The sequence below is a fragment of the Theileria orientalis genome, chromosome 2, assembly GCF_000740895.1.
Source record: "Theileria orientalis strain Shintoku DNA, chromosome 2, complete genome".
Classification (NCBI taxonomy): domain Eukaryota; phylum Apicomplexa; class Aconoidasida; order Piroplasmida; family Theileriidae; genus Theileria; species Theileria orientalis.
The window spans coordinates 1,090,178-1,105,500 of record NC_025261.1 but is presented as its reverse complement, the minus strand read 5'-3'; the positions used below and the strand labels follow the sequence as shown (position 1 = coordinate 1,105,500).

Below are 15,323 nucleotides of genomic sequence, written 5' to 3'. Positions count from 1 at the left end.
TTACAAATCCATCTTTTATAGAATTCGGTTTTTCAAATCATTAGCAATGCACACATTTGTTAAATTAATATTCACAATACTCCGCAAACCACAATGTTATAATTGTTAATTTTGTTGGCGACCGGATTCCCTATATCTTTTTAATTTTTGTTTACACTGATGACATTTAATCACCAATGGCATGAATATAACTTGGTTTTGTAGTATGAGTTCGTTCTTGTTTTACATATTGTTATTATACATAAGGCCAATTTCGTCTAAGTTGATAAATCACGGGGGTGTGTCACTCACCACGGTAAGATTCCACACAAATCCTCAACTCATCGCAAATTTAGGAGCTGATGCCACACACAGAGGAGAACAAATCGTTAAAATATAGCAGGAATAACATATATGGGCTTGATGGATCATCAAGTGGAAACTTTTTTGAGAGCGAAAAAGACCAGGAAGGCAGACCGATAGATAAATATAAAACTTTAAAGGAAGGATCAGACACTAAAGATGAAAATAACAATCGAACTCCCACTCAAATTGTGCGAGCGAGAACGTGTATGGTGTGCCCGTTAATGATGACGAGTTCAGTGAAAAAGGCACTAAAACATTCGTTAAGAGCGCTGAAGCTGTTCCTAGTGCCGTCGCACTTTTCTAAGACGGGGCTGCAAACACTCTACATCACCACGGGCCTCTCAACGGTGGTTAGCCTAATCCTAGTGGCAGTGGGACTCTCGGAAAACGTGTTCAACGAATTGAGGACGAACTGGGCGTTCCAGGGAGAAATGCTCAAGTGGAACGTGGAGACGTACACGAGGCTGGGAATGCTACTGATGTCAGTGGACCTGCTCTTCAAGGTCGTGGTCCTGCGCCTAAACCTGCTGAAGAGCCTCAAGGACTCGAACTTCTTCGAAACGGTAAACTGGATGGGCACGAACCTGGGCAGGGCGGACGACACGAAGCTGAAGAAGCTGTTCGGAGCGCTCACGAACGGCTTCGTGCTGACGAAGATGGGACTGATGACGGCGCTGCACTACCTGTTCATGAAGAGCAACTGGAACACGGGCGCCTTCATCCTGGACAGGGAGGGCTCGAGGTCAGCAACCCAGGCGGCCTTCGGGCTCCTGCTCTTCGGCCTGTTCGAGTACGCGGTCGACTCACTCAACTCACAGCCGGTGAGCAGACTGACAAACGTGGAACACCTGCTGGAGCCGCTGGCGTTCAGAGCGAACCAGGTGCAGCGGGAGTTGAACCAGGAGCTCATGGACGCGTTCCACAGGCTCCCTGGCTTCCTGCAGGGGCTCATGAAAAAGAGGTCGCGCCTCTTCCTGAAGCTCAAGAACCTGAACGAGGGCCTGAAGCTCATGTACTCGCCGGACCTGGAGACGCTGGTCCTCCTGCTCAACACCGTGATGGCGTTCTACTCGAACAGCGCCGCGGGGATGTACTTGGTAACCTGGCAGTACCTGGCCTCAATCGTGGTGGACGTGCTGAACGACACGGAAAAGTCGGTACTGACCAAGGGAGGATCTCACGACAGCTTGGGCCTGCTGAGCGCGTCAACACCAAATTATTTTTAGTCGTGTGTGTACGCGTTATCTATGCTTTTGCAGTAGTTATGGGGGTCGAGGACCGTCTCCGTCGGCCCCTTGGCCTTACTTTTCACTTATCACTCATATGGTTGTAGTCCGATGAAGGTTAAAAACTACTTTTTCACCACCCACTTTTGGGGGCCCGTCGCGAATTGGGGCTTCGTGATCGCCGGGATCTCGGAGATGTCCAAGAATCCCGAGCGAATATCTCCCAGGATGACCGGGGTCCTCTGCGTTTACAGCATCCTGTTCATGCGCTTCGCGCTCGTGGTGAAGCCGCGCAACCTTCTTCTCTTCAGTTGCCACTTTTGCAACTCCTCCGTCCAGGCCTACAACTACTACAGGTACTACACATTCCAGAAGAGCAAAAGGCTCCAGTCTATCGCAGCGTGACCTCTCGTCACCGGACACGGACCCGTGCACGATGTAAACTTAATTTGTTTGTACATACGCGTATATGCCTATCTACTTAACACATTAGTGGCTCTGCGCTCCTCCGGCCGCCGCCTCCATGGTCCGTCGGCAATGGTCGCACAGAAGACCCTCCTCCACGTCCTCCCTGTAAAGCCAGCACCTAAAGGCGAATGTGTAACGCTTACTCGTACCTTTTGCACTTCCGGTAGCCCGACTCCTCGAGTCGGTACTTGAGGTCCGGCGACTCCGCCGCGTCGTCCAGATTCCTGCAGAGCTCCACTCCCGCGACGTTGAACATCAGCCTCAAGTCCACGCCCAGGCTCTCCAGCTTCGGAAGCACGCTCGTCATGCTGCTTTCCTCCAGCCTCAGGATTCTGCTGCCCGTGTTCGCGTGGTCCCTGTTTATCATCTTCCTTATCGTTAGCGCCGTTCCCATCTCCTCAGTCACGTTCGGCAGCGTCTTTGGCCTCCTCGGCCACCTTTCTTCGAAGAGCGAGACCTTGTCCGGGTTCAGCGTCATGAACAGGTCCTCGCAGGTGTGCGGCATGATCGGCGCGAGCACCTTCATCAGCGTGTAGAGCACCTTGTTGAGCACGTACTTTATCGCCCTGTTCTTCTCGTGTCTCAGCGGCAGGATGTATATGAAGTTTTTGATGTACGAGAAGTACAGGTTTGACAGGTTCGTCATGAACCTTTCCGCCATTCCCAGCACCTTGAAGAACTGCCCGCTCCTGTAGGCCTCACTGCTCTGCTCCGCCAGCGAGTACGCCAGGTTTAGGAAGTACGTGTCCAACGCGTTCAACTTGTAACTTTCATGTGCCTTGCTCCTCTTCTCCCGTATTATTGTTGCGTTGTGTACCACCAGAGGGTTCGTTATCGTTATTCCGACCCTTGCGTCTCCTCCCCCCTTGTTGTATCCTCCTATTTCCCTCGGCGTTCCTGGCTCCACCTTTTCCTTGTACCTGTCCTTATTTTGTGCCAATATGCTCGTTATATACTTAAAACAGTTTACTATTTTCTTGTGAGTCTGCTTTGACGATCTCAGTGTGTCCTTCGTCAGGTCCAGGTCGTGCGTCAGGAAGTCGTTGTTGCACGCCAGTGTTCTCAGCACATCTACATTGAAGTACATGTTACTCAAGCTATCTCCGCTGTTATCGCTCTTATTCCAGTGCAACAACTTGTTTCTAGTTTCATGGGTTGTATTAGTGCCAGTGACATTAGCCTGATGGGCTTGGCTGCCAACGACATTGGCTTGACGGTCTGTGTTAATGCCAACGACAGTACTGCTGCCACTAGCAACACTACCATCGACGCCCATTAGGCGTTTCAACTGTTCGTAATCATCATTTTCTTCCATATTATCTGTGCTCGTCTCCTCCAACTGACTACTGTCGACGCTCACAGCGCTACCCCCTTCACTGTTTAACTCCATGAGCCTTGGGTGCTCTGGGTTTAGCAGATTACACACGTCGTGTCCTGGCGTTATTCTGTTCTCTATCGTTTTCAGCTCCTCGTCCACCTTCCTATTCTCCTTAAAGTTCTTCGTTTCCATTACGTTCTTGTTATGTATGTCTACGTTTACTCTTATCAGCTGCCTCGTCCCTTTTTCTGCCGTCGTCAGATTCGTATTCATCTTTGACTTACTCAGCTTCTGCCCATTTACTGTCACGAACAGGTGCGAGAACAGGTTGTCGAAGGGCACCTTTGCCTTGTCCAAGAGCATTCCCACTATCAGCAGCGCCTGGAACCATCCTCTGTGCTGGTCCTGCCCTTCGATCACGTACTTGTCCGCCGCCTCCAGCATCGACGCGAAGTCCTTCACTTCTCTGGCTCCTCTGTTGTACATCATCTTATTCATTATTGCGTCCGCCATGTGCAGCGTGTGCTGCCTCACCAGCGCAGCTTCGAACCATATGTCCACTATGTCCAACGCTCTGGTAGACCTTTTCCACAGCCTGTCTGCGTCTCCGTAGGAGGCTTTCGTCGTTTTAAGCATACACTCGTTTCCTTCGTACGGTATTGGCGTTCCCCAGAACCTCTGCCTCGATATACACCAGTCTCTCGTTCTCGCGTTAATAATGTTCTTCAGGTATCGCTCTCCTGAGTTCGGCGTGATGTTGATTGACTTTATGAGGTCCATGATCTCCTGCTTCGGCGGCAGTGCTATGCAGTACTGGTTCGTCAGCCTCGTGTGAACTTGGTTTTCGCACCTCCAGTCTATGTCCACCTCCTTTTCTCTGTACTCGCAGCGCACCAGGTCATCTCCTATAAGGCTGTACAGCACTTTCTCATCCACGTCCCTTATGTTTACTCCCTGCAGGTGATAGTGTATGTGCGGGTAGTACACTTCGTCCTCGTCAAACAGGTTACAGTACTCCAGAGGCCCATTATTCTGTGCCTCTTTAAGCCTCGTGTCCTTCTTAATGCACTCAAAGTCTTCGAATCCGTGTGCTGGACTCAGGTGCACTATTCCTGTGCCCTTGTTCACGTCCACGAAATCTTCTGCGTAGACCTTGTATTTGTTTCCGTAGATCGGGTCATAGTACTCCAGGCCCTCCAGCACGTATCCTTCCAGGAAGTAATTCCCATTCTTGTCACTTCCGTTTTTGCCTCCGCTACTAAGCACATCTGCTATTCTAAACATCAACTCATCCTCATAGTCCACGGCATTACCTTCAACACTCGTGTTAGGGTCAGCATCAACATTGGCGTTAACATTAGCGTTAAAATTACCGTCGAAACTAGCGTCAACGCTAGCGTTAAGGTTAGGGTCCCCTTCACCTGCAGATACTCCTTCACTGCCTTCTCCCGTACCACTTGTGCTTCCAACTTCTTTTCCTTGTGTTTCCGCACTTTCCACGTGCTTAAATGCCGCCCAAAACTCATCGTCTGCGTTGTTCAGTATGAAGTCGTTCATTATGTACAGGCAGTCTCCCTTTTGGTACAGGTGATACCTTCCTTTCTTATTTACTGCCAGTCCCTTGTTCCCTGGTATTGTGTACCCTGATGTTGTGTATGCCACCAACTTCAGGTCCTTCACTCCCAGGTCCTTCATCTTCCTCTTCAGGTGGTTCAACTGCATGCTCGTCGACGACTCCAGGTCCACCTTGAACGCCACGTACGTTGTCAACACCTTTTCCTTTCTGTGGAGTATTTCCGAATCCGACAGCACCGACTTACTCTTACTGCTGAACATCTGTGGCAACCTCGCCTGGTATATGTGTTTGTTTTCCTTCAGGTTCATGAACGCTTCCAACACTTCTCTTTCGAACGCCGAGTGGTACGTTGCGTAATAGAAGTCCCAAAACGCCCATATCCCTCCCTTTTTAAAGTAGTTCATCTGCGTCTTCAGGCTTCTGTATGCGAACTCCTTGCACTTGTTTCTCACGAACTCACTCCACTTCTTCATATTTATTTGCTCCTCCGTGCAATTTCTATATATTTCCTTCTCTTCCCACTCCTTCTCTTCCTTTATATAATCCAGGCGCTTTTTGCGGTCCTCTTCCGATTCAAGATATTGGTCGTCTATATACGTCCTTATTTGACTTTTTACTGGCTCTGGGTTCTCCACGATCTCCTCTTGCTCCTCCTGCTCCTTGACGTCGTACTCTTCCATCATCCTTTTGTTACACTCGTTTAACTTATCTTCGCTATTGTACATTTTAAGTATTTTGTGTTCTATTGGCATTCCGTGGCAGTCCCAGCCTGGGATCATCAGCGGTATTCTTCCTTGCAGCAGAAAGAATTTCACGAAAACGTCCTTTATTGTCTTATTTAAAAAGTGCCCGAAGTGTGGTCTTCCGTTTGCGTACGGCGGTCCGTCGTATATGATTTTAAAGTGCCTAATTATGTCCTTGAACTTTTTATTCCTCATTACGTGCTTGTAAAACTTAAATTCGCAGATTTTATGGTACACATTCTCGCCTTCCCAGTACTTTTGAACTCGTTTTTGTCTCTCAATTCCTGCTTCGTTAACTTCCCGGATGGAAGGCCATATGTTTTTTGGCAAATTTACTGTTTTTGAAATCTGCGACTGGTCATATTCACACAAAACCGCCTCTTTCTTCTTCGCGCCTTCTTGTGCGCTAAAAAACTTAAAAGGGGTCAAAAACGCCTGATGGCTCTGGTTATGTGTGTATTTTACGGGCACTCCGGGGTGTTTGTATTGCGATATCCATGCACTTATTGTCTGTGATAAACCAACCACATATATTAATACAATTGATAATATTGACATAATTTACACATTTTATTTACTTAACTAATCCACATAAATATTCACTGAATGGCGATGGTGAAAATCGCAATCAGGCGATAGAATCACACATCAGGTATCTACGAATGACACCAAATAGTCTCTTATTTTCTTCAGTTCTCTTATCAGTTCACTTTCTACCATTTTCTAAAATTTTATTAGTCTTATTTCCCGCATACGCTTTAAAATTTTATCTAATTTTTAGGTTCTATTGATTATATACCATTTACACACGCTATTTAGTCTATGCTAATTTTTGTATTCGTACCTTAAGACCGAAAAACTTCCTCCATGTGTTTATATCCGCTTGAGATAGTGTCGAAAAATCAAGATTTTTGAAGAATTCTATTGGTTCTCTTGTGTATTCTGCCAACTCGTTCATGTCATCTGAGTGGACGCTGTAGCTTCCGAACTCACTTTCTCTGATACTCGTGGACACACCCAGGTCGTACGGCGAATCCGTTTTTCTACTCCAACTAGAGTTAATTTTCTTTTTTAATGTCGGCGTTCTGGTCGGCGTCACTTGTGACTCGTTCGACAGCCAGGTCGACTGCCATAATTTATCCTCAGGATCAGATGATTTAGTCTCGTTGTCTTCGATATAGTCAACCTTCTCTTCCCTTTCATCCTCTTGGTCTTCATTGTCGCCCTTTTCTTCATCTTGTTGTCTTTCTTCATCTTCGTTCACTGTCAACGATTTTAATATTGGATCTGGAAAGAAGCTTTCGTATCCTTCGCCCTTTAACTTCCATAGTGCAGACAGCAGTCCCTGTCTTTCCGAACAAAACTTTTTTATTTGTTTTTCTACATGTATTAGTCTATCACACACCAGCTTTACGTGTGTAGGTATCTCCTTCACATCCTTTGGTGAATTAATCCAGAATGGTATTGCTTCAAGTTTCTCATTTTTATTTGTGGCACGCTTCTTCCTTACTGTTTTCGTCTTCTGTTTTTCCTTCGAGGTTGTTGTGTCAACTGAAAGAAGCGCTGGTTTCTGCTTCCTCTTTCTATCCGAGTCCTTACTGTCCACTTCTAGTATGGAACATACGTTTGACACATCGTGTGTATTGCTCGATGATGGAACTGAATCTTCGTCATCCGATAGAACTATTGGAGCGTTATACATTTCAACGAACTAAAATTAATTTAAGAAAACCTATCATGTTACTAAATTATTATGGAAGGCAAGCCTGTGTTTTATGTATTCAATTACACATTTTATTTCAAATTCTTATAAATTAAAAGCTATTAATAATAAAAAAGAATCTCATTAATATCCGAGAATCATCAATTTATGATAACTGAACAACGGAAGGAACTCAGAAAATGAGAGGAACAAATAACTATTATTTATTAAAAAGCACACAAATTTTACAATCTAATTATAATTAATCAGTTACAATACAGAATCCTAGGCTTTTGGAGTCATTTATATAACACAAATTCCAATAAAATCAGGTTGTTCATTTAATACATTAAGCTCCAACACATCTTTTATTAACTTATAATTTACCACTAATTTGTTGTAAAAAACAATTCTGAATTTTTTCAATGTTTTTAGGCCCTGTAATTTGCATTTATTTCCTCCATTATGAATAACACATTGCTACCACTTAACGTAACACCTGGTTTTAAATTGCTAGATAGAATTACACACAAACACGTTTTTAACATACAATATCGCAACTTTGGAGTCTCTGGTAGTTACGGAGCCAATATTTACGGAGTTAGGGATTCACCCAGTAACGCACGCTTGATTAGACTTCCAAACAAGAGACGAAATGAGTCAATTAACCTGTATCCAAGACTACACGTGTCTAAATGGCCGGCCGACATAAGGTCCCTTCGAGCTAAATACTTCTTCAGGTTTGAAACCTCTGAGTTTGTCAGACATCTTACTTAGGGACACTCAACAGACGAATACTGGGTATTACCAAATGTTAATCAAGGGGGAGGACGGAGTAAAAAAGGACCTGTGCTTCGTATCAAACATAGACCGAAACCTCACTCAGACCAAGACCATTGAGTCGTGCGCTTCAGAGCACACCAGGGGCTTTGTGGGCCAGGTGCTGCTCCACGGCAGGGGAGTCAAGGCCTACTTTGAGCCCGAGTTCCCAAACTTAATGTTTAGACTGGGCGTCGGCTCAAAGTGCATCGACGCGACCAGAATCTGTACGATGTACTCCAAGTACGTCAGGGTCCACGTCGACAGAGCAGGTACCCGTTAAACAACTCACTATAAACTTAGGACTAATTGTCAGCGTCCACGGATACAATAAAATGATGGTCGGAAACGTCGTGTACCGGATCTTCAAGATCGTCGAGGCGAACCCGTACACGATGAAGGGAGGCCACATCGCAAACTATCCGATCACTCAGAAGATAAAGAAGAAGAGGTAGACAGGGCAACGTCGCCTACCAACTAATGTACGTCAATCAAAGCAGTATATTAGTAGCGATATCAACTCTCAGTTGCCTGAGTTCATTGCGGCCCTAACTTTCTTCAAGTCGGCCTCCTGTTTATCCAAGTCCTTCCTCTTGTTCACCCTGGCAGGGTTATAGTACAGAACCACCAGATACCTAAATGAAGGGTGACTATTCTCAAACATACCTTCCGGCCACGTTAAACCCAGAGAGGTGATCCAGGGCGTTTTTGGCGTCGTAAATATCGTCGTAAACGACAAAGGCAGTTCCCTTGGTCGAGGCGCTGTTTCCCCTGAATATCAATGAATTGAGTGAAATGTTCAAGGCGACTTATGATACACAATGGTATACGGAACACTGAATAAATGGAAACTATACTTTCGAATTTGACGAACTGCGCCATATTTACCGAATATATCGTACAATTCCTCAGAAGTTATTTTATACGGTAAATTCCTAAAATATCGTATTAATTATAGAGGCAACGCACCTTAGGTAGAGTATTCGGCTAACCTCCGGTGGAAGGCGAATATTCTTTTTGGCAGGATATACACTATTTATCATTTCATAAATAAAAACATCATGAAAAAGGTTTAATCTGATTTAACACCCTATAGAATGGGAAAATTATATATTAAATTTATTTTTGGGGGTTCCGACGGGCCTCCGTGGCGCAATTGGATAGCGCGTTGGACTTCTAATCCAAAGGTTGTGGGTTCGAATCCCGCCGGTGGTACGCTTTTTGATACTTATTGAAGAACTAAAACCATTCATTTTACGAGAAAAATGAATTTATTTTACTAAACAATCTCTTTTCTAAATATAAAAATGACATCATATGGTGATGGATGTGACATCATACTGACCATAGCAAATCATTTATAAGAATGTTAGTTGTACATTAATCCCATTTTTCATAACAATGATTATTTTTTTATATATATTTTAATGTTCAAAACTACCAAATTTAGAAAACAATGCTAGTTTTTGTGTAAATTATAACTAATCATAATGATTAAAATATTAACAAATATATTAATCATTATCTTGTCACACATTTGTCACTCACATCCTACGATAACGGAATATTATGATATAAATGAGGTAAATAAGGTACGTTTTTGGAAGATCGTAGTTTTGCGAATTACTGGGAACAATCGCCAATATTTCAAAATAATTAACTAGATTCATCTATAAATATGAGTTAAAAGTACTAAAAACTACATCTTCCTCTCATACACTAACGAAAATTTGCAGTTATCGCTCGTTGAGCTTCAAAGATCGAGATTTGAACTGGCTCTACAGTCGAATTTGCAGATTGACGAGTACGGACTGTTCGACTTCTCGCACCCTTTGAACGGAAGAGCAGTGAGAATATGCGGACTCCTGATACCGAGGGACATAGAAGTGTACCTGAGGATCCTGTCGTCCCCAGTGCTGCATAATCCGCCGTACAACCTGTCGTTCGGAAACGACGAAAGGCTGATGAGACACCTCGGGTTCGTGAAGGGAGTAGTGAGGCTGCCACAATCGGGAGCAGCATACAAAATGATACAGAGAATACTGAAGAACCACGTATCCTCGCTGACGCTGGTGAAGGACTTCTATAAGCCGAAGCAGACGTGGCCGACCTACCTGGACAACAGAGCAGCGTACACGAACCTGTGGAAACACGCAACGAACCTGTTCACAGTGAAACTGCACGCAGACCGCAAAACGTACTACTCAATCGAAGGAGACATCTATGTGTACAAGTACTACGTCTTCTTCGACCGCACGAAGTTCCAGGACCTGGCGCTGCTGCTGGGATACTGGAACATCGACAAGATATCGATCCCAGAATACCTGGTGAAGGAGTTCGAGAACGAGCTGAACAACGTGAACAGGTCGAATTACCCGAAGGACTTCTTCACGAAGCTCGGAGAATTCGAAGATCAACTTAAAATGACAGGGACGTTGAAGAGAGGGAAGCCGGGAGAGAAACAAAAGGGGAAGCGACCAGCGCAAGCGAATAGCGAAAAACAGAAAAGGACGGGTCCAGTGGAATATGACCTGGAAGGAAATGAAATAAGACAAGGGAGCGGAAGAGTTAGAAAAAACATGGAAGAAGGGAACGAAAGGTTCAGCGTGGAAGAAGTCAGTTTGCGCGAATTTATGGAAGAGTTCCGAATGCCAGGGGTGACTGCAGAAAACTCTGGAGCAGAAAGCACAGGCGTCGAAAGCACCGGTGCAGAAAGTGCGGTGAGTCATCAGGAAGACGCCGCAGTGAAGGAACTACCAAATGCAGAAGCTGTTGATCAACGGGGATCAGAAAGTGACGACAACCTTTCACAGTCAAGTACACCAGAGGAATCGAAAGAGAAAAGGAGTCAATCTGAAAGCGTTACAAAATCAGCAAGTGAAACTGAAAGCATAACAAAATCACCGAGTGAAACTGAAAGCGTTACAAGATCAGATACCACAGAAGAAGTTGAGCAAGTAAATACAGCAGTAAACGATAATGAGAATAAGGAGAAATCAGAAGGAGAAGTGAATCAGCAGTACAGCACGACAATAAGCATAATAGACTGGGTCGGAGGGTTGACCTGGGAAGAGGCGATGACGATGGAGTCCCAGAGAGCAGCAGAAGTGCTGATCAAGATACTGTACAAGACGACGAGGAACATGATGAAGTCGCACAACATAGACGTGGACCTGATACAGAAGGAAAGAGTGCTGCTGTACAAAACGACATTCTACTCGTATTGGACGAAGAAGCTGAGGAACCTGATCAACAGCCGCAGGCTCCTGGAAAACAGGTTCGACGACGTATCGCTGGACGAGGAGGCGGAGGAGATCCTGTTCGAGTCAGGCTCGAGGTACAAGGTGTACTGGAACCTGAAGAACGACTCGCTGTACAACAGGAAGACAGTGTCGGACAAGTCGGCACAGGACATAGACCAGAGCCTGCTGGACCTGCTGCTCTTCGAGCCGAGCAAGTTCTACAACAAGCTGATCAACATATCGGGAGACGCAATTAACTTTCAGCAGGTGTACCAGATACTGCTGGCGCTGACCCAGGACACGACGCAGTACACGCCGAAGTCGCTCTTCAGCGCAACTGAGCGGAGCGCGTTCCAGGGGGAAGGAATTAAGAACAGAATGATCGTGAACGCGAAGAGCACGACGAAGTCGAGGAACGTGACGGGCACGTTGAACAAGGTGCTGGAGCAGTACAGCAGCCTCCCGAGCAACGTGAACAACATACTGCGAGGCAGAGCAAAGTGCCTGATGGCATTCCTGTACCTCTTCGGAGTGACGGACTCGAAGGGAACAGTGGGCTTCCCGAACGGGTGGCCGCGCGACATAAAGAGGTCGATCTCGCTCCTGATAGCGGGAATATCGTCCCCGTGCGGCCTGTGCAACACGCTCGTGGGCTTCCTGGCGTCGATAGGGTTCCCCCCAGTGTCGAACAACATCTACGCCTGGGAAAACAGAAAGAGCGACGACGAGACGACAGTGTACCAGCTGATATCAGGGAACCTGTACAGCTCATTTCTGAAGAAAAACGCGTCCAGTAAAAGGGATGAGAGTGCCACTGCTGGTTCTAGTGACGGTACTAGTGCTAGTGTTAGTGGTAATTCTGGTGATGGTAATAGTGTTAATGGTAATGCTAGTGCTGGTGGTAATGCTGGTACTAGTAATAGTGTTAGTGGTAATACAACCGGCAATGCTGACGACGATCCAAAGTCACATGACCCACCTCAAAAAGGTGAAGTCAGAGACGCAGGAGATGAGAAGAAGGGAGGGCGTGTAAAAGAAAAAGCCTCGATTAAAATGGATAGTAAGAAGAATAAACCTGAAAAGAAAAATAAGAAGGACAAATCAGATAAGATTGACTCGCCACTGATAGAGAGTGGGGGAGTGGTAGACAGAAGTGGGTACGACCTGCCACTGCTGTGTTACCTGAGCGGAAGTTACAAGAACGACGAGCTTTCGAGCCTGGCCTACAGCTACTACATACACAGCGGCATAGGAAACTCGAGCAGGACGTGCCAAAACTCGGCACAGTCGTCAATCAACAGGTCCCCGAAAAACGTGGGCATGATGTGCCTGGACGCAATCCCGTACGTGATAGAGTCAGCTAAGTCCTCAATGAAGAATAAGCACGACCAGGTGCACGAGGCGAGCGAGGAGTACAAGAGCAAGAGGTACGCGGAGTTCATCAAGAAGCTCTCGCACATGGGCGACTCGGACGGCCTGAGGATGATGGGCGACTTCTACTACACGGGCCACGAGGAGGGAGGCATAAGGAGGAACTACCAGCAGGCGATTAACTTCTGGTCGAGAGCGGCGGAGTCGGGCGACGCGCCCTCGGCCTTGGCGATCGCACACCACCACCTGTCGAACATATCGACTGACGACTCGGGACACTCGGCAATGCAGGCGGAGCGGTACCTGAGAATGGTGCTGAATTCGTCGTCACCAAGTAAGTATAGGTTTAGGTATACATTATACAGGGCATCGCAAGTGTTTATTGTGGTATCAGTAGTAATAGTTGTAGCAGTTCATTACACATAGCACTGCTAGTATATATTCAAACACGAGTATTTATTGAAAAACTAACGCTTCTTTAGATTCAAGCAGCTTCAGCACGGCAAACTTTTACCTATACAGACACGGGCTGGGGCAGCCGAGAGACCCAGCGCTGGCGGCAAGGTACCTGAGAGAGTCGGCGGACAGAGGAGACGTCAACTCAATGGTGCTCATGGGCCACGCGTACGCAGGAATACTGACGGACGTGACGCCGCCGGAGGGAAGGAACATCTTCATGTCCTTCTACTACTATCGCAGAGCAGCGCAGTCGGGAAACATCGTGGGCCTGTTCAACTCAGCAGTCTTCACGCTCCACGGCTACGACCTGGAGTACACAAACGCACTCGACAGGTGCAACGAGGCGTACAAACTCTTCTCGCGAGTCGCGAGGATGGGCACGATGGCGACAGTGCTGCGAGTGCTCGCGAAGAGAGCGAAGCGCAACAACGACAAGATCGGACACGTCCTCATGAACATGATGCTGAGCGAGTTGGGCGACTCGAACGCACACAGAGAGCTCACGAAGCACTTCAAGACGAACTCGGTCTTCTGCTACACGCAGAACCTGGACCCGGACATCACGTCCCCGTCCACGCTCTACAGCTCCAAGAACATGAGTAACGCGAGCAACCCGATCACCTTTAAAAAGTTCCAGGCGTTCCAGAACCTGCAGAAGTCGGTGCCTCTTGAGTCGATCGAGACACTCGCAGAGCCGACGCCGCACAACTCAACCATGGGAAACATGGGAGCGAACACGACGCTGACGGGTAACGTCACGAACATGAGCACGGTCACCTACCCGGACAGGAACGAAGTGACGAGGATGAGCAGAGAGATCAGGATGCTCAACATGGTGCGAGTGACGGAGCAGCCGGACGACCCGGAGCCGGACCTGGGGAACACGAGCATGTGGACGCGGGACGAGTCGCAGAACGTGTCGATCTTCGACTCGCTGCTGAAGTCGACCAGCTCATTCAAGGACGCGGAGGACGGAGAGTCCGAGAACGGGGGCTCCGCGGAAAGGGACGCGAGGGACGCCAGCGTACTCAGCAAAAGCGACCGGGAGGCCGCCGCCACGGTCGACTCGACGAAACGCGCAGGCGGCGCCGACACACAAAGGCGCGCCGCACCGGATGCTAACACACGAACACAGCACACAGACAAGTCACACTCACACACCGACGCAACACACACCACTGACGCCGGCGCCCCGAGGAGGCCCGTTCCTGCGTCTGAGGACCAAAAACACGCGACTGGTTCCAGGGACGCCAGCGGCCCCGACGACGCGCCAAACAAGGTCGGGGAGGAGAGCTCGAGCGAGGGCAGCTGCTACTACTACTACAGCCGCAGGGGCGCCTACTCGCCGCAGAACTCGACGCCGCTGCTGCTGGCCGAGGCGCTGCTCAGCGGGCGCCCGTGGCTGCCCTCCGAGGCGCTCTTCTGGGCTAAGCGCTCGAAGGAGTCCGAGAGCCTCAAGGGCAGCTACATGTACGCGACCATGCTCGAGGCGGGCATCGGGGCGCCCAAGAACTGCCAGATGGCCTTCGGCATCTTCAAGAACTTCATGTCGAGCAAGTCGCGCGGCGAGCGCATCCTCGGGCTCGCCTGCATCCTCCGGAACCGCATCATCAGCAGGCTGCGCTACCCGGCCTTTCTGCGCAGCTTCCTCGTGCGCCTCATGTACGACTCGTACGCGCACTCTGCGCTCGTGAGCCGGGGCTACACGCCCTGCAACTTCGAGTTCCTGGAGCTGGACAGCCTCCCACCCGTGGGCCTCCACATTTTAAGCGTTCTCTACCTCGTGATGGTGGCCTTTGCACTCATAGTGTACGTGAAAATATTTTCATCCTACTAGGCAGCCAGAGCTACAGTTTTATAAATTGTAAAAGCGTACACTACTTGGTATTTATGTTTGCTATTACGTGGTTTATGTGATGCTTGTGTGTCGTTTGTGTTTTTTCCATTTGTGTTTGTTTTAGCTGCTTGATGTAATTGGCTATTTTAGTATGTGCCGTTTGCTTTTAACACCGTGGGATCGTATGTAGCTCATCTCAATTTAATTCTGTGTATGA

At 47.6% G+C, this 15,323-nt stretch overlaps 6 protein-coding genes and 1 non-coding gene across 7 annotated transcripts; 4 read left to right on the top strand and 3 right to left on the bottom strand.

Moving 5' to 3' along the window:
• Positions 1–205: 205 nt before the first annotated feature.
• Positions 206–2,161, top strand: TOT_020000528 (brain protein 44-like; the record flags this gene model as incomplete). The annotated part of the gene is given in 5 exon segments (XM_009692274.1): positions 206–295; positions 336–1,549; positions 1,622–1,927; positions 1,944–2,009; positions 2,065–2,161. The coding sequence occupies 5 exon segments, from the start codon at positions 206–208 to the stop codon at positions 2,159–2,161; spliced, it is 1,773 nt and encodes a 590-aa protein (XP_009690569.1).
• On the bottom strand, positions 2,061–6,234 carry TOT_020001066 (isoleucyl-tRNA synthetase; the record flags this gene model as incomplete). Its single annotated transcript, XM_009692273.1, has 4 exons — positions 2,061–2,157; positions 2,189–3,154; positions 3,425–4,625; positions 4,812–6,234. 4 exons carry the CDS (start codon positions 6,232–6,234, stop codon positions 2,061–2,063), a joined length of 3,687 nt encoding a protein of 1,228 aa, XP_009690568.1.
• A 90-nt stretch (positions 6,235–6,324) lies between these two features.
• Positions 6,325–7,378, bottom strand: TOT_020000526 (conserved hypothetical protein; the record flags this gene model as incomplete). Its single annotated transcript, XM_009692272.1, has 2 exons — positions 6,325–6,399; positions 6,521–7,378. The coding sequence occupies 2 exons, from the start codon at positions 7,376–7,378 to the stop codon at positions 6,325–6,327; spliced, it is 933 nt and encodes a 310-aa protein (XP_009690567.1).
• Positions 7,379–7,843: 465 nt separating this feature from the next.
• TOT_020000525 (conserved hypothetical protein) lies at positions 7,844–8,480 on the top strand (the record flags this gene model as incomplete). The annotated part of the gene is made up of 2 exons (XM_009692271.1): positions 7,844–8,118; positions 8,156–8,480. 2 exons carry the CDS (start codon positions 7,844–7,846, stop codon positions 8,478–8,480), a joined length of 600 nt encoding a protein of 199 aa, XP_009690566.1.
• A 22-nt stretch (positions 8,481–8,502) lies between these two features.
• TOT_020000524 (pre-mRNA branch site protein p14) lies at positions 8,503–9,240 on the bottom strand (the record flags this gene model as incomplete). The annotated part of the gene is made up of 5 exons (XM_009692270.1): positions 8,503–8,667; positions 8,751–8,832; positions 8,864–9,005; positions 9,050–9,132; positions 9,167–9,240. 5 exons carry the CDS (start codon positions 9,238–9,240, stop codon positions 8,503–8,505), a joined length of 546 nt encoding a protein of 181 aa, XP_009690565.1.
• A 98-nt stretch (positions 9,241–9,338) lies between these two features.
• TOT_02t000006 lies at positions 9,339–9,412 on the top strand. The gene has a single exon. It is a non-coding gene; the product is annotated as a tRNA-Arg (tRNA).
• A 275-nt stretch (positions 9,413–9,687) lies between these two features.
• On the top strand, positions 9,688–15,106 carry TOT_020000523 (uncharacterized protein; the record flags this gene model as incomplete). Its single annotated transcript, XM_009692269.1, has 7 exons — positions 9,688–9,789; positions 9,934–10,631; positions 10,764–11,104; positions 11,207–12,227; positions 12,438–13,144; positions 13,293–14,473; positions 14,561–15,106. 7 exons carry the CDS (start codon positions 9,688–9,690, stop codon positions 15,104–15,106), a joined length of 4,596 nt encoding a protein of 1,531 aa, XP_009690564.1.
• Positions 15,107–15,323: the final 217 nt, after the last annotated feature.